General features: G+C 41.9%; 2 protein-coding genes across 4 annotated transcripts in view; both read right to left on the bottom strand.

The window, feature by feature from the left end:
* The window catches only part of LOC121719458 (GTPase IMAP family member 8-like), a 130188-nt gene extending 112767 nt beyond the window's left edge, over positions 1 to 17421 (bottom strand). For all 3 annotated transcript variants that reach the window (XM_042105110.1, XM_042105111.1, XM_042105112.1), the window contains exons 1-2: positions 17179 to 17421; positions 16880 to 16934 (exon numbers count right to left, since the gene is read on the bottom strand). In XM_042105110.1, coding sequence (XP_041961044.1) covers positions 16880 to 16934; positions 17179 to 17421 — 298 coding nt within the window. The remainder of the gene's footprint in view (positions 1 to 16879; positions 16935 to 17178) is intronic.
* LOC121719558 (GTPase IMAP family member 8-like) lies at positions 1594 to 6044 on the bottom strand. The gene is made up of 3 exons (XM_042105299.1): positions 5956 to 6044; positions 4447 to 4497; positions 1594 to 2832 (listed from the first exon to the last, which is right to left on the bottom strand). The coding sequence occupies exons 1-3, from the start codon at positions 5969 to 5971 to the stop codon at positions 1949 to 1951; spliced, it is 951 nt and encodes a 316-aa protein (XP_041961233.1). The 5' UTR covers positions 5972 to 6044; the 3' UTR covers positions 1594 to 1948.
* Positions 17422 to 25875: the final 8454 nt, after the last annotated feature.

The following is a 25875-nucleotide window of genomic DNA, read 5'->3' as shown; positions in this document are numbered from 1 at the left end:
ACATGGAATGGGTTAAGATGACCCCTGGAGGCAAACATACGGAAAACATTGGTCATCCTAGGCCCTACGGTTCTCAAGATATTCACAGAAAACTGTGTCTGCCCTACCCTCCTTTCGGGGGGTTCAGTCCGGCTACAGATCAAAAAAAAAAATGATGGTTCCATGCTATCCATGTGGGGTTACATGCCCACCAAGTTTCGTGTACCCCAGTCTTTCAGTGTCCCGGGAGTCCTTGTTGGTGTACGGTCACTAAATGTACACATAAATTATTTTATTGTAAGGCCCCCCAGGTGTCATAATGATCCTACACTTCCCGGGAATCCTTGACGGAAATTTGGACATGCGAAAAAGAAAAAAAAAAAATCTGACTAAACCTTTTTTTAACCTTTTAACTAATCCTTCGCTGCGCGGCGGCCATAATAATTAATGTGATGCATTACTTCCATCATTCATTCTTCTTGCTAAAACGAAATGTGAGAAACTATCAGCAGTCATGTAGCCTAGCTTAGTTTGCCTAATGCCTACCAAAAAATAGTAGCCTATGCTACGTGATAACGGATTTCTTGTCTGCAAGCTATCTGATTATTTAGGCTAAATGTGGCAAACTCAGTCTGGATTTATGAAGATTTTAATTAATTTCATAAAACGTGATGATGATCATTCGTTTGTTATACATCACAAACTCTGCTTTTCCAACAACGTTGAGTAGTCTCACCCAACAACCGACAATCTCACCCAACAACCGACAATCTCCTTATAATGCGGAAGTAATCTTGCTACAGCACCGCTGTAGCAGGCAGCTCACTGCGTCGGGATTAGTGTGTGCTTCACCTCACTGTGTGTTCACTGAGTGCTGAGTGTGTTTCACTAATTCACGGATTGTGATAAATGCAGAGACCAAATTTGGGGGGGGGGGGGGGGGGGGGTCCCAAAGTTTGTCCCAAAGTTTGAGAAGATCAATACTCTACGCATTAACTGAATCTTATCAATCTTGAAACCTGAACTGCAATGTTCCAAACAGAGTGACTGTAGGATGCAATGCCTAATCTCACTGCCTTTAGCATAACTGCTTAGAACAGAGTGCGCCTATTACTGTTAAACACCTAAAAAATATTAAGCTGCTGTTTTCTCTTCATGACGAGCACTACGCTTGAATGATTTATGACTGAATGGAATGTTGCATTTTTAAGCGGCAGAACTTCTTATCATGTCGTGACAAAGTTTACACCAATCATCATCCTCTAATGTATCCTTGTGTTGAGATGTACATTCTCTTTGCCCTAAACATAGGCTATCATTTGTGTGCAAAGCGTGTTTCTATTAAGACAGTACACAAGCTATTTTTATTGTTGTAATATTGAATGATTTCATGAATAAAGCGTTGAAAAATTGATACGCACAGTGCGTACAGGATTATGGCTGGTGGCGCCACTGGCCTTGGGTGTAAGATAGGAACAAGACTTGCGTCACGCTTGACGCCACGTTGCGCCAGAAGTAAGATAGAGCACAGAATGTTTGTTTTTGCCCAGCTGCCCCACCACACAAACACACAGAGAGACACACACAGAGACAGAAACACAATAACACAAAAAATCTGTTTGCTCAGTCCAGTGACTTGACTGACCATTTATATTAAGATTGCAAGTGTATTAAGCATGCAAAACTATGTTGTCTTTTACAATGTATCCTGGAATGTAGGCTTACTTATTTAATATAATATGAAACAATGTATAAAAAAACACACAACTTCTGTGTTGTGATGCAATTATTTAGATAGATAGAAAGATAGATAGATAGATAGATACTTTGATCCCCAAGGGGAAATTCAAAATGTCAGGGATAAAATGCGCATTTTACTAGTCTATAGTACTGATGGTAATGATTCACCAGTTTTAGTGTTTAAAAATATCCTAGCGTTTAATGCATATATCTCCCTGATAACCAATTCTTAAGGATTTTGTGCAAACAAATTTGTACGAGTCCTGTAAATATTGTTGCTCTGTTGGTCCCTTTGCTTAACGTGTCTTGCAATAGCTCCTGCCCCTGCACCAACAGCCATTAATGCACCACCTGCAATGAGTGCTGCTGGTAGAATCACAGCCTCTGCCACTACTCCAACCACTACCCCTCCAGCTACTGTTGCTCCAACTCCTACTCCTGTGGCTGCTTTAAGGGCTACGTCTTTTGCTTTTTCAAGTTTCTTGGCAAAAACTGTTTCTTTCTCAGCCTCCTTGAATGAAGCCTCAGAGTACTTGACTCTCTTTTCATTGTTTGCCTCCAGCATGCTTTCAATCTTCTTCATCAGATTTTCAACCTGGGTACTGGATGTGTCTTTATTGTTAAAGGCATGGTACTTCCCATCAAACCTCTCAACTAGCATTTTAATTCTAGCACTTTCTTCAATGTATTCCTCTAAAGTTTGGTCTTCAAGACAGTCAAAATGGGTAAAGAGTATGATTGAATTATTAAATGCCCCCTCTCCAAAATGGTCAACAATCCAATTCACTGTATTCATGTCTTCAGCTGTGAATGCCCCTTTCAAACTTATCACCAAAAGGAAAATGCGAGTACCAGGAACTAACATCATTCTTTTCAACTCATTTTCTAATTCCTCAGCAGTGGAAACAGTGTCATGAACACCTGGTGTGTCAATAATTAAGACCGATTTGCCCCTATACTGAAACTTCTCTTCCCTGCACACCCTTGTTACAGATTCAGCAGAATTCTTAGATACAAATGCCTTCCTCCCCAGAATGGTGTTTCCTGTTGCACTTTTTCCTTCTGAAGTCTTCCCCACCAGCACAATCTTTAGGTCATCAAGGGTCACTGGCTCTGTCAGCATTCAAATATAAAATAATTACATGTCAACACCATTATTATAGTCCATCAAACTAAATTTTACTTTATACATATAAATGTACTTGTAAGTATTTTAAATCAAATCAAATCAAAACATCATCATCATCATCATCATCACCGAGTATTTTGCTATCTTGTAATAACCATTTAATTTCTATGGCAAATAGAACACAACATTTTTTTCTTTCAGACATTCACATATCTCACTATGGGGAGAACCTCGGGTGGGATACACCACAGAAGCACCTATTGCACCACGTCTGTCTGAAAGACAAACTGCAGCATACTGTAGTGGCTGAAGTCCTATATGTCACACTACATATACAGCCTACTTAGCTTTACATCAGAGTTTTATTGTGCTGTGCGCCCACCTATTTGGTTCCTCCAAGTGAGCAGATCAAAATTAATTAATTAGTCCAGAAGTTGAGGCTGACCCTAATCCAACATCTGCTATACTGTACTTTGAGAATGGGCTTCTCCTTCATGGATGTGCTGACTATATTTATTTGTATGTATTAGTGCGCTTGTTGAAAGCAGCACAGTATTGTTCTTCTTAAGTTTTCTTCTTGTTATTCCTGTCTACCTAATTTTTGGTCCCTATATGGGGGGGGGGGGGGGGGGACTGTACACCAATCTGCCTGTAGATGATGGTGTTGAGCAAAGGGTTGCACACACCCGCACGCACAGACACACATACATGCACACACACATATATAAACACACCCTCAAACGGATGTATGCACAGATGCACAGACACACATACACACACACACACATAAACACACAGACACACACACATGCACCCACACTCAAACACACACAAATATAAATGCATGCACACACACGCACACACACACACACACACACACACACACACACACACACACACACACAAACTGACTGTGGTGCATCTAGTTTTAAGACATTTCATCATGAAAACTAGTACATTTACCAGTTAACTTATTGAACAAATTTGTCTGGATGAGACTTCTTAAAATAAGTCAAACTATAATTCAATTAAGTCAAAATGATCTTTCGAGAGAGTGCTAGCCTAAGTATTTTTATGCTTAAAACAATACCAAATAGATTTAGATACTGTATACAATAGAATGAGAATATTCTCTAATTAATAGAATTTCATTTTAAAGGAACCGTATGTAAGAAAAATATTTCAATTAATCATAAAATGGCCCTGATATGTCACTAGACATTAAGAAATCATGTTCATTTCAAATACTTATATCACTGACAACAGTAGTCCGGCCAGGATATTGTCATTTAAAAAGTGAAGTTGCAGCCCTCAACTGATGTTGTGTTTTGTCATGTCATGTTGTGTTTTGGCCTGATGCGCCACCCTCCACCTATCTACTAATCACGAAGTCAGCAGTGTTTCGCCATCAGGGTTGGCAACCTCGAGTCAAGGGGGAGGGGATACACCGCTCTTCAGTATTTTGAAAGTGATTGCAGTACCAGTTTTGGCCACAATCTTACATATGGTTCCTTTAATACAAGATTAATACCACTTGGTTAGAAGGTATGTCTACTACAACAACAACAAAAACAACACATTTATAATGTTCCACTTACCATCATCTCCAGTGTTTAGTTGACTATACCTGTTTTGACCAATTAAAGGGGCTGGAAGGAGAATGTTACCAATTGAGATGCATGTATTGAATAATTTAACAGAACATATACAGTAGCACTGCACTAAATGTGCTCCTCCTCGACAAAATTCAAGAGATACAGACCCTTTCAATCTGCTTCTAAAGGGTTTCCGGTTAAATGTTCAAAACCACAGATACTTTGAAATGGAAATTAATTAGAAAGACCCAGGTGATTGAATTGCCATGGAGGGTCACAAATATTTTGTTTATGGTGGTTGGTACAGTACATCTGAGGGGTATTTCAAAAAATCAGAATGAAGACATCCAAGATAACAGATAAAGCGAGGCTTTGTCTGCAGGGGCGTTTTTTAGGAGTAGGGCCACAGGGGCCCTGGCCCTACTTGAAATCTCATTGGCCCCTGTATTAGGTCTGTGCCAGTCTGTGCACGAAAAAAAGAACACAGAAAAGTCTCTGCTAATGTGAAGAACGGAAAGTATCAGCTAACTAACGTAAGGAACCGATCAATGCAGCGTTGTGATATTTTGTTTATGTTGGTTGGTACATCTGAGGGGTATTTCACAAAAGCATTGTCTGGTCATTCTAGCTCAACAGGTTTCATTAACCTCAGTCCAGGATGAGTAGGAGTGACTAGATTAAGCAAGGTGTAAGTAATTCAGAATATTTGCACATTTTCGTTTTTTCCTCAAAAGAACCCATGGTTGGAATAAAAAAAGATGCAGAAAAATAGTGTTATTTACACAAAGTGACAAACAGCTTTTCAAATAGACTAATAAGGAAGATAAGTTTTCCTTTTTTTTGAATGGAGAAACATGGCTGTTTCTGTAAAACAGCAAGAGTATGCATCTGAATGCCAACTGAATGCATATTTCCGTATTCACCCACGAGTGAGTGCTTCCTCATCCAGGCACGCAATGTTATTAAGAAAAGAGCACACCACTTCATTAAAAATGCCCTCCATTTTCAATCATCAAATGCCAATCAACAAAAGAAGCAACGATAAAATTATAGCCCTGTCATTATGTAGACTATCTGAGGTGTTTTGCAAGCAAATGACTATAGCAAATAGTATACATACATGGAATTAAGCTCTTAATAAATCACATGGAGGCATCGGGGTGACAGCTGGCTGAACCAATAATACAACATAATTAACATTCAAATTAGTCGGGACCAGGCTAGCTGCTCAGAATAAATCCCCATGATAACGTATGTGTTTCACTTTTCTGAAACCAAGTCAAGGCCAGGAAAACCAAAATATCCCAACTTAATCACTTATAAAGATTTTGTGAAATAATACCCCTATGGTCTGAAACATAATCAAATATTTGAAATGATAAATAATGACAATTTTAACAATATGATTACACTTGTGGAATTTTCAGCTTCTAACATGACTTTTTTAATTGTTAACTACACATAATGTAATGTTTAATAAACATAAAAGCAATAAATAAATGTGATTCTTACCTCTATCTCCTGACATTTTTGTAAGATTTTAAGAGATTCTTTTAGTGGTAAAGCTGAATTACCTAGCCTGTAGGTCTCATGCAGACAGCACAAGTAACAATAACTAAGGGCTAGAGTTTGGCAGCGATATAAGTAGCAGGAAGTTGGGGACTAGGAAATGGGCAAGACCTTAGATGAGAAGTTAAATTGAATAAACAAATCACATGCAACCAGTGTAAAATTCGGATGTATCTATCAACCTTTTATTAATTAACTTCGGCCTGACTCTGCCCACTTTGTGTGTCTAACTTCTAACTAAAATACACTGGCAGATCAAAAGCAACTAGACCACAGCAAATATGTCTCCCTTTGAGAAGCTATGCCTTTTTGTGAAACAAACCAGTTGTTGAAACAAGAAATGAAACAAGTTGTGGCACTCAATGATCTCAATGAACTCAGATATTTGAGACAACCAAATAATATGTGTTTTTACCATGTTCAAATACCCCCGCTCAAGGATTTCATCCTTCACTTACCAAGCAGTAAAGCAGAGTCCCAGTAAGATCTTACTGTAAACTATTTTTCAAGGAAGCCTCGTGAGAGCAAATGTAAAATAAGAATAACAGAAAAAGTGTATAATAATGACAAGACAGGAAAAACAGAATAGTATTTACAGTAATGACAAGTCCAGACACAACAAACAACAGGACTAATCACAAACAGGATAAATCACAAATCTTTCTCAATACCATGTCACAGTTCCTAAGGAGCTCACTTATTTCTTATACTTATAAATTGGTAGAACTGGAACTTTTCCCCATAGAATCTTCCCACATCTGATAAAATATTTTGTCGTTTTTTACCCGCAACCGTTGTTGTGTAAACAGGGTCTTAGCTACAACAATTTAAACAAGTCATACAATTGTAGAATTACATTTACATTTACATTAAATTTTTTTGCTTTCTCACTTGAAATGTAGCTTTGTAACTATCACCATTGGATTCCCTGACCCTGACAATGTGGGTTTAGCTATTAAAATTCCAACTTTCCAGCTCATTCAGTAGCCGAGATATTACAAATTAAAGGAACCGTATGTAAGAAAAATATTTCAATTAATCATAAAATGGCCCTAATATGTCACTAGACATTAAGAAATCATGTTCATTTCAAATACTTATATCACTGACAACAGTAGTCCGGCCAGGATATTGTCATTTAAAAAGTGAAGTTGCAGCCCTCAACTGATGTTGATGTTGTGTTTTGTCATGTCATGTTGTGTTTTGGCCTGATGCACCACCCTCCACCTATCTACTAATCACAAAGTCAGTAGTGTTTCGCCATCAGGGTTGGCAACCTCGAGTCGGGGGGGGGATACACCGCTCTTCAGTATTTTGAAAGTGATTGCAGTATCAGTTTTGGCCACAATCTTACATATGGTTCCTTTAAAGTCTAAAAACAAAAATCAACATGGCCACATAGACATCTGGGCAAATGCAAACATTGATTTTCTGACTCCTTATACACACACTCCTTATACACACTAATACACACTTTCTCCCTCAGGGACACATTAGTGTTTGTGTCTTAACAGGAGAAAGGAGAAAGGAGAATTTACAAATGTCACACCGAGTCCGATTTTTCGGACGAAATATTCGCACGAAATTACGCAGCCTATTAAACACATGCATTCGTATTAGTCTGTACACACCGAGGAGCTGGATGAAAGGCCTCCATGTATGATAGGCAAACAGGTTCTAAACCTGGACGGTCTAAATGTGTTGTCACTGCAGAATGCATGCAACATTTACAGGGCTGACTACAGTCCTTTACAGTTACGGGGAATAGAGTACAGTGAGTTATCTATAATAACCTACTTACATTCACTTTTCATACAACATAATAAAGCAAATATAGTCTGCCAAAGCCTCTATTTCAGAATTTTTTCTTGAACTTATAGCCAAGTATTTCCTTAGCAAACTGGAAATGACACATTCACATGAAGCATTTTACACATGCAATAAACATTTATTTACCACTGTACATAAAAATACAGTATTGAAGGATTCACTGAATCCAAATTAGACATACATTATAAAACCTGTTGACTTTGTTGACGGGTCAACAAAGACTTTCTCCATGATCATGTCCATCAAATCAACATACCCTGTGCAATACACATGCACACAAGCACGTTGGAGACACATTTGTGCTAAAGAGCGTGTCAGCACATGCGGTGAAAACCTGTTTAACCGGCAAGCTACAGAGAGTCCTCTGTTAACCTTTTGGTTTAGGTTCTCATGCTTGCTGAACAACAATAGATTTGCTATGATTGCATTCAAAATAAAGTTAAAAGGAAATGAAAAATAAATGTTATGTCAAAAATGCACTATAGTGAACTATATTGAAAGAGAATGTGAGATTCCTATGCAGGAAATGCTACACTTTGAACATGAAAAACACCTTTGCACTGCATATAGCAGGGGTCCCCAACCTTTTATGTACCATGGACCGGTTTGTTTCCTATTTTTTTTTCACGGACCGGCGGGGGGGGGGGGGGTTCCATGTTCCATGTTCCATATGTGTTGTGCATGCATTACTTGAAAAGAACTAGCTCCAGTTATGTATGAACAGTGAAGGTAACGATCTCTTGTGAAAAACGTGAACTTGAAGAAGTGAAAATTGAACAATATGAACTATGAATATTGAACAACTTGAAGCTAAAGTGTGAACATGCTTAACAAAATATGGGAACAAAACATGGGAACTAAACGTGCATTACGAATATAATCAGTGTGAGCCCTGCTTGTTTCCCTGCAACAAGAAGCTTCCATCTGGGGGTGATGGAAGACAGTGACACCCTCAGTGTGTTTGAAATGTCCAGTCGATTGCGCAATTTGGTGGTCTTAGTTGCAGTCATTGCCGAAAACCCGGCCTCGCATAGATACGTGGTGGGAAACGTTTTCAGCGCTTTTACGGCTATCTCGGGATATTCTGCTTTGGTTTTGATTCAAAAACCCGCCAGAGAGGTTTCCTTATACACACTCTTAAGACCACCGTCATTTGCAATTTCGATCAACTGCTCTTCCTCCTGCGCTGACAAGTTAGGACTATTCGGGATATTGACAAATGGGTTGCGGACCCACTCATTGGTTTGCCGTGGATCTTTGGAGGATGGGAAGTAACACTCAAACTCATTTGAAAGCGCAACAAGTGATCGCGCACCAGCTGCGAGAGAAAGGGCCCTTCCTCAGTCTCTCCCAAAACCCCCACTACTGTTTGGAACATATCAAATACACCCCGGTCCACTCGTCGTCCCCACAAATCAAGCTTGCTTTAAATGCAGTCGTCATTCTCCCCTGGAGTGACAGGTTGAGGTCATTAAGCAACCCGAATATGTCACACAGGTAAGCGAGTTTTGACACCCAGTCCTCAACACTAAAATGTGCAGCTAACGGTGACTTTTTTTCTGTAAGAAATCTCTGCAGCGGCTCTCGCAACTCAAACACTCTGGCCAGTGACTTGCCTGCTAAAGATGCTTGTTTTTTGTTGCTCATTCTAGCAGTTTAGCTACCTTCGTGTGACACTACCGTTCGCCAAGAACTGATCAAGTGAAGTGAGCTGACCTGAGGCTGCGCAGCGCTGAAGGCAATATGTAAAAGTGTTGAAGGTGGGACAGACAGACGTAAGAAAATAGACCTTGCAAAATGCAAACATGCGTGCAATCAAACAACTGCATATAGACCTATGCCATGTAAAAACGTGACATTATTGCGAATTAAATTTAGTTTAGTTCGCATGCATTTTTTTAAAACTCATGTCGTAGGCTACGGCCTGGTTAGGGATGTCCTCAACAAAATCAGGCACGCCTGGTGTACGGCCGTTTGCACAGTATGTACCATGTCAACATAGTACAGCGGCTAAGCACCGGAATCGTTCAGTTTTTGCAGAAAGCATGAAACTTGGCACAGTTATACTACTACCCCTAGTGATCAAAAATTGAAATGGACCCCAGCACATAGCGCCCCCTAGTGGCCACCATCTTGAATTCAAATATGGCCACCATTCCTAATAGAATTGTTGATACAACTTCAAAATTAAGCAAGATAAAAATGTCTTTTAAGTTCTAACACTTAACTTTTAGGGTCAAGGAAGCTATTGACATTATTTACAAACAAACCTGATGTTGACCATTTTGAAATCCAATATGGCGGATACCAAATGTGAAAATATAGACCATATCTATTGTTATTCATGATAGAAATATCATTCAAAAACATTTTCAAAGTTTGAAAAGTCATTTTATCACAACCTCAATAATATATGAGGCATCAAATATAATCTGGTAAGATTCCAATATGGCCACCGTGTAAGAAAATAAGCCAGAATCTCTTTCTGAGCAAACCTTGATACCTTCTGAGCAAACTCTTACTGCTGAAAAAATTATACACTTTAAAAAATGAAACACATCAGATCTCAATGGGGAAAAAACATAATGCTGGACATCTACATTACATTTCATTTGGCTGACGCATTTTTAACCAAAGCGACTTACAACCTGGTAAACAGTTTAAAGCTTTTAAAACAATTCTCTCAACAATTGTAGAACAATTTAAAACAATTCTCTCAACAATTGTAGAACAATAGGAAAAGGTGCATCAGTGAGTGCCGTTTTTATACAGTCAAGTGTCAGTTTTAGTCAGGTGGTAAGTGCTAGAATTATCTAGTTGTAAGTTGTGCTACGAGATGAGATATTCTCTGGAGTTGGGTCTTCAGGAGTTTTTTTGAAGATGGAGAGGGATGCCCTTGCTCTAGTAGGAACTGGTAAAAGTTTGGATTGACCTTAGCGTGGCGCGTCATTTGTCTGAGGAGCGCAACAGATGGGAGGTATGCCCATGCCAGAACTGGAGACTACTTTGTAGGCAAGCGTTAGAGACTTGAATTTGATGTGGGCGGCCATAGTAGCCAGTGTGGCTTGATGAGCAGCGGGGTAACATGTGCCCTTTTGTGTTGATTGTAGACCGCGCCGGCGCGTTCTGGATCATCTGAAGGGGTTTCACTGTGACTTGCCTGTGCCAGGAGTTGGGTAGCATCTTGAGTCAAGTCTCCTGATTTTCCATATGTTGTAGAGTGTGAAACGGATGACCGGGCGACCGAGGCAACATGATCAAAGAAGGTTAGTTGGGTGTCGAGAACGACTCCTAAATTTCTTGCAGCCCTGGTAGGTGCAACAGACAGAGAGTCAATTTTGATGTTGATGTCATGATGTATAGTAGGTTTAGCTGGGAGGTGAGTGTGTCTTCATCCATGTAGATATGTCTGAGAGGCAATCCGAGATCCGTGCCGAGACCAAGGGGTCATCAAGTGGAAAGAACAGATAGAGCTGTGTCTCGTCTGCATAGCAGTGGTTTGAGAAGCTGTGCGAACGGATAATCTGTCCCAAAGAAGTGGTGTGGATAACAAAGAGAAGGGGGCCCAGTACTGAGCCCTGGGGGACCCCTGTGGTGAGATGGTGAGGTGCTGACAGCTGTCCAAGCCATGTTATGTTAAAGAAGCGTCCTGTGAGGTAAGATTTAAACTGATATGGACTGGGTAATATGTTAGGAATGAAAGGATGCAACTTCGTTATTTGGGAATGAAAATTACCAATCCACAGAGGACTGAATTCAAAGACCCCCCAAAAATCTAAGTGAAAAAATGTGTCTTTCCAAGGATATCCCTACCCAGACCATCACTGGCCCACCACCAAACCAGTCATGCTGAATGATGTTGCAGGCAGCATTGCATTCTCCAAGACATATTCAGACGTCACATGTGCTCAGGGTGAACCTGGTCTCATTTGTGAAAAGCACAGGGTGTCAGTGGTGAACCTGCCAATTGTGTATTCTATGGCAAATGCTAATTGAGCTGCACGGTGCTGGGCAGTGAGCATAGGTCCTTCCAGAGGCCATCGGGCCCTCAGGCCACCTTCATAAAGTCTGTTTCTGACAGTGTGGTCAGAGACATTCACACCAGCGGCCTGGAAGAAGTCATTTTGTAGGGCTCTGGCAGGGCTCCTACTGTTTGTTGTTGCACAAAGGAGCAGATACAGGTCCTGCTGTTGGGTTAGGGACCCTCTACCATCCTGCCCAGCTCTCCTAGAGCAACTGTCTCCTGGAATCTCCTCCATGCTCTTGAGACTGCTCTGGGAGACACAGCAATCCTTCTGGCAATGGAACGTATTGGTGTGCCATACTGGAGGAGTTGGACTACCTGTGCAACCTTTGTAGGCTCCAGGTACTGGCTTATGCTACCAGTAGTGACACTGACCCAAGCCAAATGTGAAACTAGTGAAAAATCAGTCAAGAAGGATTAAGATGGAATATGTATCAGTCTTGGACTTACTACATCATAACAACCTGCTAGACCCTATGCAGTCTGTTTTTTCAAGAGTCATTCTACTGAAACTGCTTTTCTGTCTGTGACCGAAGCAGCATATGTTTCTTTAAGAGACTTGACAGACGCTAGCATCCATGGGTTTTAGGCTCCTTGCTAGCGTGCCAGCCTCTAGGGGGCAAATTAGAAGGATTGAGCCCAGGCAAGTGCAGGGTTTAGTCACACATTTAAAACTTCACACATAGCCTAAATGCACCACAGTTTTTGACTCTGTGTCAGAATTTATGGTTACTTCCTTAAAATCCAACATGTCTGCCATTTTAATTATGCATGAGTCACATAATGTATTTCATAATGCTGAAAGATGGCTATAGACATATCATATTATGTGCTAAAAGCTGCATAGCATTATATATATATATATATATATATATATATATATATATATATATATATATATATATATTCTATTAAATGTAGAAAAAAGGGCATATTTTGGTGGCCATATTTGAAGTCAATATAGGAGCCACTAGGGGGCGCTATGTGTTGGGGTCCATTTCAATTTTTGATCACTAGGGGTAGTACTATAACTGTACCAAGTTTCGTGCTTTCTGCAAAAACTGAACGATTCAGGTAAAAATCTGGCCTTACCCGCTGTACTAACATTCTCAACGACGAGAGAGAATTTCCTTTTATGTGTGTATTCACACCAAGTTTGCCTACCATAACTTCCCAACTCTTCACAGTATCCCATTAACTGCATGACAGTAGGCTATTTACAATTTTCTGTAAAGTAAACACATTATCTAAAGCAACTTAATGCAGAATTATACGCATGCACACCTTTTGTTTGTGCAGGAGAGAGAACAGTGCACGCACGCAGCAATTACAGAAGTTGTAGGCTAGGCTACAGCTGCTTTCTTTTACCGTCTACGGTTGCAGGTTATCAGCACACAATGTTAAGCTAATTCACTAACTCAATACTTCAAGGCCATCATGGATATAAAACGTTTTTGCATTACGTTTTTGCATTATTATCCTTAGTTAGCATTACAACTGGATTATACTGAATGAATGCTTACTGATGTTAAAGCTCACAAGCCGTTTAAAGTCAAACACAACGGTGTAGATGGAGCCCCTGCACTAAATTATTACTTTTATTGTACTTCAGAAAAAACTGTAGAACTATCACAGGTATTTCTTGTAAGGGAAGTGAAAGAGTAGAAAATAATCCATTTGTTTCAAATACAAAATAATTTTATTTACACATATATGAACACTCAAATAAATGTACAATATTTCACAATAGCTGCACAGCGCATCTTCTGAACCCATGAACATGTGGAAAGCTATCAATCAATATAATAACAGCAGTGGTTCAATAATTTGGTTTTATAAACAAACATGCAGTGTGCTGTATTAGCACTGTGTAATAACTATTTGTTTATATATTTTTTATCTTTCTTTCCCTGAATAGTGTGCTCATTTTAGTAAATTGTGCATACATTTTACTTAATTGTGCTCTCATTTTAGTTTTTGCAAAATGAGCGCACTATTTAGTAAAACGTGTGCATGATTTAGTAAATTCTGTGCACAATATAGTAAAATGTGCAGACGATATACTAAATTCAGCGCACAATCTAATAAAATGAGACCACAATTTACTTAAATGAGCGCACATTCTCAAGATATAAAAAAATATCTTGCAATGACACCTTCCGGGCTAATAATATCCGGTAAGATTTATCAGTTGTCTCTCAGCCTGTTACCTTACCTTGTTATCTTAAGCTAGCATAACAACTTGGCCTCCTATTTTGAGTTTTATACCTGCTCTTCAGAAAACCTATGGATGACAGCACAGAGGGTTCATCCACTGATTCATGCATCGTGTAAAACTACCGCCCACTGACCAATCAATTATCTTGAAAAACAAAGTTATCTCACGTGTAGGATTCTGTCATATATCTTACAGGTAGAGCTCCACCTCTACAAGTTTTAGTCAGATCTATGCAGCACTGCATCAAGTCAAATGAGCCTATTATATGTTATCTACGTGTATTATAGATGAGCTGGCTATTTCATACTGGATTAATCAACCAATACACATTCATGACATCATTTTTGGCCATTGATAATGTGGCACCAGATTGGCTTGTTTCTGAAAATGTAGCCAGATGTGTGCATGTGTTTTTAAAGAATTATCCAGCCGAGCATCATCACTAAAATTCATGAATGCCTACATGCTCAGGCCCAACACATTTTCCACACCATATCAATGTCCAGCTAAAGTAAAACAATTCTATGAACATTCTACAAAGTTTGAATTAACCCAGGAGCTGGCTAACACTCTGATTCTTTCAAAACTATCTATTTCTAAAAAATGCTGTTACTGAAACGATTGCTGCTGTTACTGCTCCCACTATTACTGCTGCTGCTGCTCCTACCACTGCTAGTACTCCAGCCACTGCTCCTGCTACTCCCACTCCTGCTACTCCTGTCACTGCTGCTACTCTTGCTGCTACTCTTGGTTCTCCTTCTGCAACTTCTGCTGCTCCAGCTGCTAGTGCTACTAGTTCTCCTCCTGTCTCTGCTGCTCCTCCTGCTCCTCCTGCCGCTACTCCTGCTAGGGCCCCGGCTGCTAGTGCTGCTGCTCCCCCTGCTCCTGCCGCTAGTCTCGCTACTCCAGCTCTTAGTCCTCCAGCTCCTAGTCTTACTCCTGCTGCTTCTGCTGCTGCTTTTGCCCCTGCGGCTCCTGCCGCTGCTGCTACTACTGTTGCTGCTCCTGGTACTCCTGCAGCTTCTATCAATACTGCTACAGAAGCAAATCCAGCAATTGTACACCAAAAAAAATATTGCTAAAATGCAGTTTTAATTTTTTAAAAATTCATCCATGAGATGATCCTTGAGAATTCATGAACTCCTAAAATAGCCTACGAAAGGTTCAAAATAGCATTTATTTCATCTCTGGCCATGTTACTAATGCTGCAAAAAGCCTGAATATATCCTACAATCTTATTGGCTGTGCTGTGTATGAAGTGAAAAGAATCAAGCTGCTTTCAGGGTGTTTACAATTAATCATTATTAGTTAAGTATCAAGTTGATGCAAAATGTAAAGTCATGACTGACTGCCCCAAGTACTTTGATGGTATAGGCAGTGACATATGTTCAACTTAATGTGATATAAACCGGAATACAAATAATACAAAAAACTTAAAATCAACATAATCAATTTAACTAGATTGAGTGATATTATTAAACTGGTGAATCAACATCAGTTGGTGACTCATCCTTTTCTCTGCCTGTTTCTGATGCTGCTGTTACTTTTGCTACTGCTGCTCCTACTGCTGCTCCTACTAGTGCTCCTACTAGTGCTCCTACTCCTCCTGCTGCAGCTGCTCCTAATCCTACTCCTACTCCTGCTCCTATTTTTAAATGTCTCAGTTGTCTCTCAGCTTCATCTGCTCTTTTCTTTTCTTCATTTGCTTTTCTCTCTGCATCTTCTGTCTTCTTCCTGAACTCTTCAATCTTTTCATCATACTCCTGTCTCATCCTCTCATCCTCCTGTTTCTTCCTCTTCTCCTGTTTCTTCCTCTCCTCCTGTTTCTTCCTCTCCTCTTCTCTGATCTTTTCCTGAGCCACCTGGTACATCTTGTTTGTGTAATATTCTCTCCCATTCTCCTCCACCATGGTATCTATCTTCTTTAGCAGCTCTTCCACCTGATTTGTCCCTGTCTGTGTTGTTACATGTGTGGTATCTACCCCTACAGCTCTCTATCAGGGTGCTCTGCAGTTAGATTGCTCTCCAGTGGTTTCCCCTTCAACATATCACCAAGAGTGAACAGCACCATGGTGAACTGTGCCGCTCTCTCACTAAAGTTCTCCTGGATCCACTCCACTGCATTCCTCTCGTCCTCTGTGAATCTCACCCCTAATCTGATCACCAGCAGGAAGGCATGGGGGCCAGGAACAGACAACTGAACACACTTCTCTATCTCACTTTTTAAGTCTGCAGACTCATTTGTGCCAAACAATCCTGGAGTGTCAACCAGTGTAATTTGTCGCCCATTAATCTTGCTACACTGTTTCTGACAGGTTTTGGTCACAGAGTCAAAGGAGAAATCCTCTACAAAGGCGTTTCTCCCCAGGATGGTGTTTCCTGTTGCACTCTTTCCACTCCTTTGTGTTGGTCAGGTCAATGGACAACAGGAAGACAGTTGGTACAGAAGGACCCAGAGAACAAGACCTCTGAATTTCCTTTTTGACCTCTGCAGTGTCAGTCAGCCCTGGGGTATCAATCAAACAAATGTTCCTCCCCTGAACTTCACCACTCCGGACCTCACAGACTGTTGTTGGCAACTCTGGAAAAGCCTCCCTTCCCAGAATGCCATTTGCGGTCGTAGTCTTTCCTGAACCGGTTGGGCCAAGGAGCACAATCCTCAGGGTGGCTAATTCATCTGAGAGTGAGCCGAAACAAAACAAAAAAAGTGAAAGTAAGAAACAAATACAGTTGTGTTCAAATGAATAGCTGTGCTTTTAAAAAAAAGTCACATCACATCATCGTATGTTACAAACCTGAATGTAACTCCTTTGTTACTTCAACAGTATCTCCCATACTCCATGCAATTTTCTGAAAAGCAAACAAATGCTGTAACTTTAAAAGATTCTGTACAGACACGGAAAGGAAAGTGATGTCACCCTACTAGTGTTTAGTTACAGTAATAACAGCGTGTCAATGGGATTTTGACTTCTCTGTGGTAAATAACTGTACAGTATATAATGATGGACTAGATTTTAGGCTGTATAGTATATTTCATAGTCTAACTATTAGGCTGTATAGCATATTACATAGTCGTATATGTCTCATAACTTACCTTATGACTTGTAGATACATCTCTCCCATGTAAATATATCTGACACGAGTTTTTTAAGGCAAAGTTCTCTGGTGGCTCCTCCTTCGATGACCTCCTCTTGCATACTGGACATTCTCTGGATCCATCGGTTTTCCAGAAGTGCTTCAGACATAATTTACAGATATTGTGAGTGCAGGTTAGAAGCACAGGGTCCCTGTGGATATCCTTACACACAGGACAGGATAACTCCTCCTTCGAAGCCATTTTCCAACATTAAACACAGTGTTGTGCCTGCCCGGCTCAAGGCAAACACAACATAAAAGGGGAGACCACACGCTGCTCAAAATTAAGAAAATATTTATTAAATAAATGAACTATGTACAAAAGTCAGTGAATGAAGAGTAAAGCAAGACTGTAGTGTATGTCAGCATAGTGAGGTGAAGTGCAAAACCAAAAGAAACGAACAGGGCGCAGCCCGTCCGGCCGCAACGACAACACCCCGCAACTCTGGAACCGGCAATCAGCGGAAGCGTAGAGAGAGCGAGAGAGAGATCTTGAAGCAGGCTCCCGGGACCCGCTTATATTCTGCCCTAATCGCTGGCGCAATTAGCCCACGCCATTCTGCAGAGCTCCCCCTGTAGGCCACACACAGAACAGCAGCAGAGCCACCACAGACAAAGAGCAAGAAGTGCGACAAGACCCAGCACTGACCAGCTGGGGCGTCACACCTCCCCCCTAAGAGAACCGAGGTCCACATTTATGGGACCGGTTACCCATAATATCCAAAAATCAACAATAAATCAGTAATCAATAACAAACTCAATAAAGAAATTTCAAATAATAATGAACTCATTCTCTCTGGAAGACCACGCACACCCACAACCCAAACACCCACGCTCACACCTGTGACCAGGCACTCATGGTGGTACTACCATAAACCAAGACTGGACTTGCACCCCCAGCCTCCTCCATATTCCACTCTCCAGCAGATCCTGGCGCCTGGACAGCAAATTAAGGACAGACAGAGATAGAGAAGACAACAGGGAGAGATGTTACAAATCACACAGACTCATCTGGAGCCCGTGATAGCGCATCGGCCATCACGTTCTCAACACCGCGGATGTGTCGGATAGACAGTCGGTAAGGTTGTAAAAAGAGTGCCCAACGCATGAGACGTTGGTTAGAATTCTGAAGTGACTGAAGAAATGTTAAAGGGTTGTGGTCAGAAAAGACCACCACAGGATGATACCCACCCCCAACATAGACATCAAAGTGCTGGAGGGCCCAAATTAATGCCAGGGCCTCCTTCTCAATTGTTGAGTAATTCAACTGGTGTTTATTGAATTTGCGTGAGAAATACCCAACAGGACGATCCACCCCACTCTCGTCACCTTGAAGAAGAACAGCCCCAGCCCCCACGTGGCTTGCATCCACCTGCAATTTAAACGCCTGGTCCAAACGCGGTGCAGCTAGAACTGGAGCAGAACTTAACAAGAGTTTAGCATTTTCAAATGCCTGTTGGCATGATTCAGACCACACAAACTTCACTGAATTCTTCAGTAAATTGGTTAGAGGAGCAACAACGGTGGAGAAATTACAACAAAAATTCCTATAGAACCCAATCATCCCTAAAAATCTCATCAACTCTTTCTTCGTAGATGGCGGTGGAAATGCGTCGATGGCCAAAACCTTAGCTCTTACTGGTTTAACCTGGCCCTGACCAACCACTTTGCCTAAATAGACAACAGTGGCCTTGGCGAACTCACATTTCGCCAAATTAACTGTTAAGTTTGCTGCCACCAAACTTTCAAACAAGGCGCGAATGCGAGCCAGATGTTGTTCCCAGGTATCCGCGTAAGACACCACATCATCAATGTACACTGCACACCCCTCCAACCCTGCCACAACCCGATTCATTAGCCGTTGAAATGTGGAGGGGGCGTTGCGTAACCCAAAACTCATTCTCCTGTATGAGTAGAGACCTGAAGGTGTGATGAAAGCAGAGATCTCTTGGGCTCTTACCGTAAGGGGCACTTGGTAGTAGCCCTTTAATAAATCAAAAGTGCTTACAAAATGAGCAGAACCGACTTGGTCCACACAGTCTTCGATCCTAGGTAAAGGGAAACAGTCTGCCTTTGTAACCGTGTTCACCTTCCTATAATCTGTACAAAACCTATAGGTGTTGTCAGGTTTCTTAACCAACAAGCATGGCGACGCCCAACTGGAGTAAGATGGTGTAGCTAAACCATTATCAACAAGGTACTGAACGCTTGCCTCCAAGCTCTTACGTTTATCTGGAGAAACGCGATAAAACCTCTGTCGAATAGGCTGAGCATCCCCCACGTCTATGTCATGCTCAATCAGTGTGGTACACGTCGGTGTGTCTGAAAATAAAGCAGGATATTCCAAAATTAAAGACTTAAGCTGTTCTCGTTGCTCCCCTCCCAAATGACCCAACAAACTGTCCAAGTCAGCTAATGTCTCAGTGTTGTTCAACCGCCCATGCAAGACTGCATCATCCGGACAACGTACCCCATCTTCAGCTGCCACCTGAGATGTGGCCACACCAACCTCAGAGACAGACAGCCCCACCGGTTTAACTTCACCCTTACCCCCCTCCCCCTGAGAGGCTGAGGAGTAGTAAGGTTTGAGCAGATTGACATGACACCGCTGTACAGACCTCCTACGCTCAGGCGTAGACACCAAATAATTAGTATCTGAGACCTGCCGCACAACAGAATAGGGACCTGAAAACCTAGCCCCAAATGGTGAACCGGGGATGGGCAATAAGGCTACTACCTGATCCCCTGGGCTAAACACCCTCTCTTCGGTCTTACGGTCATAGAGTCGTTTCATCTTCTTTTGAGCTGCAGTTAGATTCTCACTGGCCATCTTCCAGGCCAGGAACAGCCTCCTGCGAAAACCAAGCACATAATCAGACAGATTCTCAGGTGGCTCTGAGACATCCAAGTCACCTTTCAAAACAGACAAGGGAGTGCGCACTTCATGTGCAAACACCAGCTCATTGGGTGAAAACCCTGTACTTTCTTGGACAACAGCCCTAGCTGCCAACAACAACCATGGTAGCCCCTCTTCCCAGTCTTCCTTTAACGCCACACAATATGCCCGTAACAACGCTTTCAATGATGAATGGAAACGTTCAAGCGCCCCCTGGGACTGCGCATGATAGGCACTACTCAGATTGTGCTTAATACGTAGCTGCCTCAATGCCTCGGCAAAAGCCGTGGATGTAAAGTTGGACCCACGGTCGCTTTGGATTACCTTCGGAATACCAAAGATGGATATAAATTGAGCTAATGACTTCACAACAGACTTTGTGTTAATGCTCCTTAAAGCATACGCAGCTGGATAGCGTGTAGCCTGGCACATGATGGTAACCATATACAAACAGCCAGATTTGGAGGGAGTCAATGGACCAACACAATCAATGATTAAATGGTCAAAAGGAGTACCTACAGATTGAATCGGATGTAGGGGTGCCGGTTTAATAGATGTGTTTGGTTTACCTGCAATTTGACACACATGACAAGCTTTAACAAAACTCGCTACATCTCTTTTGATTCGCGGCCAATAGAAATGTTCAAGTAGCCGATTGTAGGTCTTCTTTACACCAAAATGTCCATCCACCTCCCCATGAGCAGTTTTTAATACCACACCACGATATTCTTCAGGCACTACAACCTGCAACACTGGATCTGCCACCTCCGTGCATGCATGTGGCAGCCACCTGCGAAGCAATAAGCCATCTCGAACACGGTAATTACTAGACTCATCTGAGGCCAAATCAAAATACTTTGCAAGATCTTTATCTTTACTCTGGGCATGCACCACTTCACTACGAGAAAGAGGAGTTGGTAGTTTTGGAACAAACAATTTCACGCTAGACTTGGATACTTTAGATGTGTCCTCAGCCTGTGTACGAGCCATGGCCCGCGTCACAGCACAGGCCGTGAACACTTCTGGAAACTGTTTGAGACACTCGTCAGGCTCAGCCAATGGCTTAACCTCCATTTTAACCACAGGAGGCGGTGCTGGCGCCCCCTCTGGCCAAACACAATGACCCGCAATATTGTTTCCCACAATGATGTCCACACCATCTACGGGCAAAGATGGACGAACAGCAATGGTGACCTCCCCATTAACAAACCCAGAGTACAAGCAGATTTTATGCAATGGCACCGACAAAGATTGAAGCCCAATACCACGGATTAACACAACACTCCCTGTATCTGAGACCGATGAAAAAGGCAGAACAGACTGGCTAATGAAAGACTCTGAAGCCCCTGTGTCGCGGAGAATTTTCACTGAAGTCCTCTGAGCCTCGCCTAACAGGGAGACAAAACCATCAGAAATAAATGGACTGTAATCAACATCTGATACACCTGTTCCCACCATCTCCACTGGTACATTTGGACGCTCAGAATCCAAAGCCTTGGACACAGACTTAGAATCAGGAGACACATCAGCTTTAACAGACTCAACATGCTCATCACCAGCAGGCCTACTTTTAGCCACACAACCAGCAAATTTCCCACTTGCCCTTGACTTGTTGCGTGCTTTTAACAACGGACAGTCCCTCTTCCAATGCCCTTGCTCAAAACAATAATTGCAATTATCTTGTACATCACAATCACGAGCCCTGCTCGACTTACCTGGTTGAGACTTGAAATTACCAGGTTGAGACATTGAATGACCAGGTGAAAAGCGATGAGGCGGGCGATCCTGCCGACTATACGCGTTATTACGCGGAACAAAACCACGCAGATGAGTCTTGTGTATTAACGCATATCCATCGGCAAGCGCAGCTGCCTCTGACACGGTTTTCACTCTATGTTCATTGACATATACAGCTACCTGCTCTGGCAAGATGTTTTTGAACTGTTCAATGACCAGAAGCTCAGTTAAAGCTTCAAAAGTATCAACCCCTTCAGATGACAGCCAGCGCTGAAAAAATGTAACAAGTTCCCTAGCCACCTCTGCGTGTGTTTGCTTGTCAGTTTTCTTCCAACTACGAAAACGTTGGCGATACGCTTCGGGGACTAACTCATAACACTTTAAGACTGCCTCTTTAACACAGCGATAAACTTTCCTCTCACCAGGAGACAAAGCAACAAAGGCCTCCTGCGCTTTACCAACCAAAACTGTTTGTAAAAGGAGAGTCTTATCTTCATCAGACCAACTTTTATCCGCAGCAACATTCTCGAACAGGGAGAAAAAAACGTCTGGGTCACGCTCGTTAAATTTTGGGAGAAACTTAATCATTGACGATAACCTAGAAGACGGAGATAAATTTCCACCATTGCCACTAGCAGACATTTTACCGTCAGCAATCAACCTAAGCCGCTTATTTTCAATTTCCCTTTCCAGCTCTTTATGCTTAAGCTTTTCAAGTTCTAAAAGCTCATTGCTTTTCAGTTTTTCCATTTCTAATAATTCACTGTGTTTAAGCTTTTCCCTTTCCAATAAACGATCTTTTTCCCTTTCTTGAAGTTCTAATTTCTTTTGTTCAAGCTGAGCTTCCAGTCTTTTTTGTTCGAGTTGGGTTTGCATTTTTATTTCCTGCGCTTCTAACTTCTTTTGCTCGAGCTGCATTTTCAGCAACTCTGCTTGTTGTTCGAACGTCAGATGTCTAGAAAGCTGCGTGCTTGAATCCAATGATGTATTTAACTGTGTTGCCGTCTGATGTTCGTCTGATGTTACTAACCTTACAGGAGATACGGATTTCTCGGTGTCGCTTGGTGAAGCAGGCAACACCCGACTCTCTTTCAACTTATTAAGGATGAAAACAAACACTTGCTCTTTTTTAGAAGTCTTAGCAATCGTAATTTCCCATTCATAATGCTCTGCTACGCTGAACAGCTGATCTTTTGTCAATTTAGACAACAACTCCTCCGACGGAGCTTGTAAAAATTCTTCCAACACATTCATGATACCGTTACATGTAGGCTACTTTCACATAAACCATAACGTTTAACCAACACTCATTCAAAAAAAAAATACAGATCTTCCAAACTGCCGTAACTTATATCCAAATAACTAAATCATGATGCACAAAGTTCATGAAACCGGACAAACTACGGAGCTTCCTCGTTTCTAAACATTTACCCACCATATACTAACCTATCTTCACACTGTGCCCAAGAACCGAGTTCTTTACTCACCAAATACCGCTGGAGTCGAGCTGCCCCGACCGAAGTCAATTCAACCCGGATCTCCACGGCGATGTCCTCGGCCCAGACACAGTGGCACACCAGCCTAAGGCCCCAGCGCACAGGCGCTCTAAGCCGAGGAAAGACGACAGCTCCAAACTCGTTTAATCCAGCCACATGAACTGCTCAAACACATCACGACAAAACAAAAGGAAACAAATAAACACAACTGAAAGTAAATTACCGGTAACTAGGTCTCCTTACCAATTACGTTCACAAAAGCTCCAAACAAAAGCAGCAACATGCGGTTTCCCCCAACCACTACCACTCTTACACCTGTGCGTTTCATTAGGCTACTCCAACGTCATAGGCCCACGTATCGTTTACCCACTTTAAACGCAGCAGCTTACCTACCCATAGGCGCATCAAAAACGCACGGAAAAAGGGTCCAGATTGTATTTATAGGACGAAGCCCCCATATGTTGTGCCTGCCCGGCTCAAGGCAAACACAACATAAAAGGGGAGACCACACGCTGCTCAAAATTAAGAAAATATTTATTAAATAAATGAACTATGTACAAAAGTCAGTGAATGAAGAGTAAAGCAAGACTGTAGTGTATGTCAGCATAGTGAGGTGAAGTGCAAAACCAAAAGAAACGAACAGGGCGCAGCCCGTCCGGCCGCAACGACAACACCCCGCAACTCTGGAACCGGCAATCAGCGGAAGCGTAGAGAGAGCGAGAGAGAGATCTTGAAGCAGGCTCCCGGGACCCGCTTATATTCTGCCCTAATCGCTGGCGCAATTAGCCCACGCCATTCTGCAGAGCTCCCCCTGTAGGCCACACACAGAACAGCAGCAGAGCCACCACAGACAAAGAGCAAGAAGTGCGACAAGACCCAGCACTGACCAGCTGGGGCGTCACAACAGCAACTTTACTGTCTTTTTAAACAAAATTTTACCAGCAACTTCTTTCTGAAAACAATTATGTTGATTCCTTTCGTTTCATTCCCACCTGCTAGAATAGTTTTGTCGAGAGAACAGAGCAGGAAATAGGGCTGTCGCCTGTCGTTATAATGTTATTAATGTTATTAATCTTGTTAATGGGCAGCCGTGGCCCACTGGTTAGCACTCTGGACTTGTAACCGGAGGGTTGCCGGTTCGAGCCCCGACCAGTGGGCCCCGGCTGAAGTGCCCTTGAGCAAGCCACCTAAACCCCTCACTGCTCCCCGAGCGCCGCCGTTGTAGCAGGCAGCTCACTGCGCCGGGATTAGTGTGTGCTTCACCTCACTGTGTGTTCACTGTGTGCTGTTTGTGTTTCACTAATTCACCGATTGGGTTAAATGCAGAGACCAAATTTCCCTCACGGGATCAAAAAAGTATATATACTTATACTGTTATGCTTTGCTTCCTCCTTCAGGACAGGAGAGTCAGAGGGAGGGAGGAGCTCCAAGCTGATCAGTCAGATTCACAACATTCCTTCAAGGAGCCATTTATTTATCATTTTATTTGCAGATTGGGTTACACTGTAAAGTTACATTGAGATGTAGTTGTTTGTTTGATATATGAACATGTATTGAAACTGCCCAGACAAAAATAATACTGCATCACTGCATCAACTTTGTTTTAAGTTTAATGAACAAGCATAACTGTCTCCATTTTATTTGCAGATTGGGTTACACTGTAAAGTTACATTGAGATGTAGTTGTTTGTTTGATATATGAACATGTATTGAAACTGCCCAGACAAAAATAATACTGCATCACTGCATCAACTTTGTTTTAAGTTTAATGAACAAGCATAACTGTCTCCACTACAATTAGTCAATAGTCAGGATTACCATTGAGGAGACCATTATTAAAATATATGGACATTTTAGAGAATAGGCATGTTTCTACCAGAAAGACTCGGGAGACAAAATAGTGAAAGGGGATTTAATCCTGAATAGGATATGAAGGCTACATAACAGCTGAGTATATAAACAATCTTTGGCGAAGTCCCCCGTCCATAGACTGGTGAGCAGTGCAGGGATGTCGGATCCTGCCGATAGACCATGGCGGGGCGAGGAGCATATCCCCCGGCATAGCTTGAGACAGACTGGACCAACTGGTGGCAGTGGGGTGGTGATGGAGACGTCGAAGTCAATTTATACTGAAAGTAGCAAGGAGGGGAGTTAGACATAGTTTTAAGTTGTTAAGAAGTGCATTAATTTCCTATTGGTTCGTAGGCTCATTGATTTAATGGGAGGCGTAGCAATGTGACTGTGAATCGACTGTGATTGGCTAGGGAATTCATGAATGGATGACATGGCGAGTACACTTAGGTGTGTTTCTCATGAGCTGTAATTGGTTAACAAGTTATGAACAGTATATGTGACTGCGAGTCTTTTCTGTAGAACTTCGCTAAAGCAACCATTTCTTCTTGGGTGCAATGCGAAACTGACTACTTTCTCAATTAGCATTGACCTGGCCCCTTGGTGGTGTCACAAAGTTGGACACTCAATGCTTACTTGCATTATGGGTCTACAGGGGCGCTGCTGAGGATTTGGGC

The sequence above is a fragment of the Alosa sapidissima genome, chromosome 9 (assembly GCF_018492685.1).
Source record: "Alosa sapidissima isolate fAloSap1 chromosome 9, fAloSap1.pri, whole genome shotgun sequence".
NCBI classification, from domain to species: Eukaryota; Metazoa; Chordata; class Actinopteri; order Clupeiformes; family Clupeidae; genus Alosa; species Alosa sapidissima.
The sequence above is the reverse complement of the archived record's forward strand: the minus strand, read 5'-3'. Positions and strand labels throughout refer to the sequence as shown.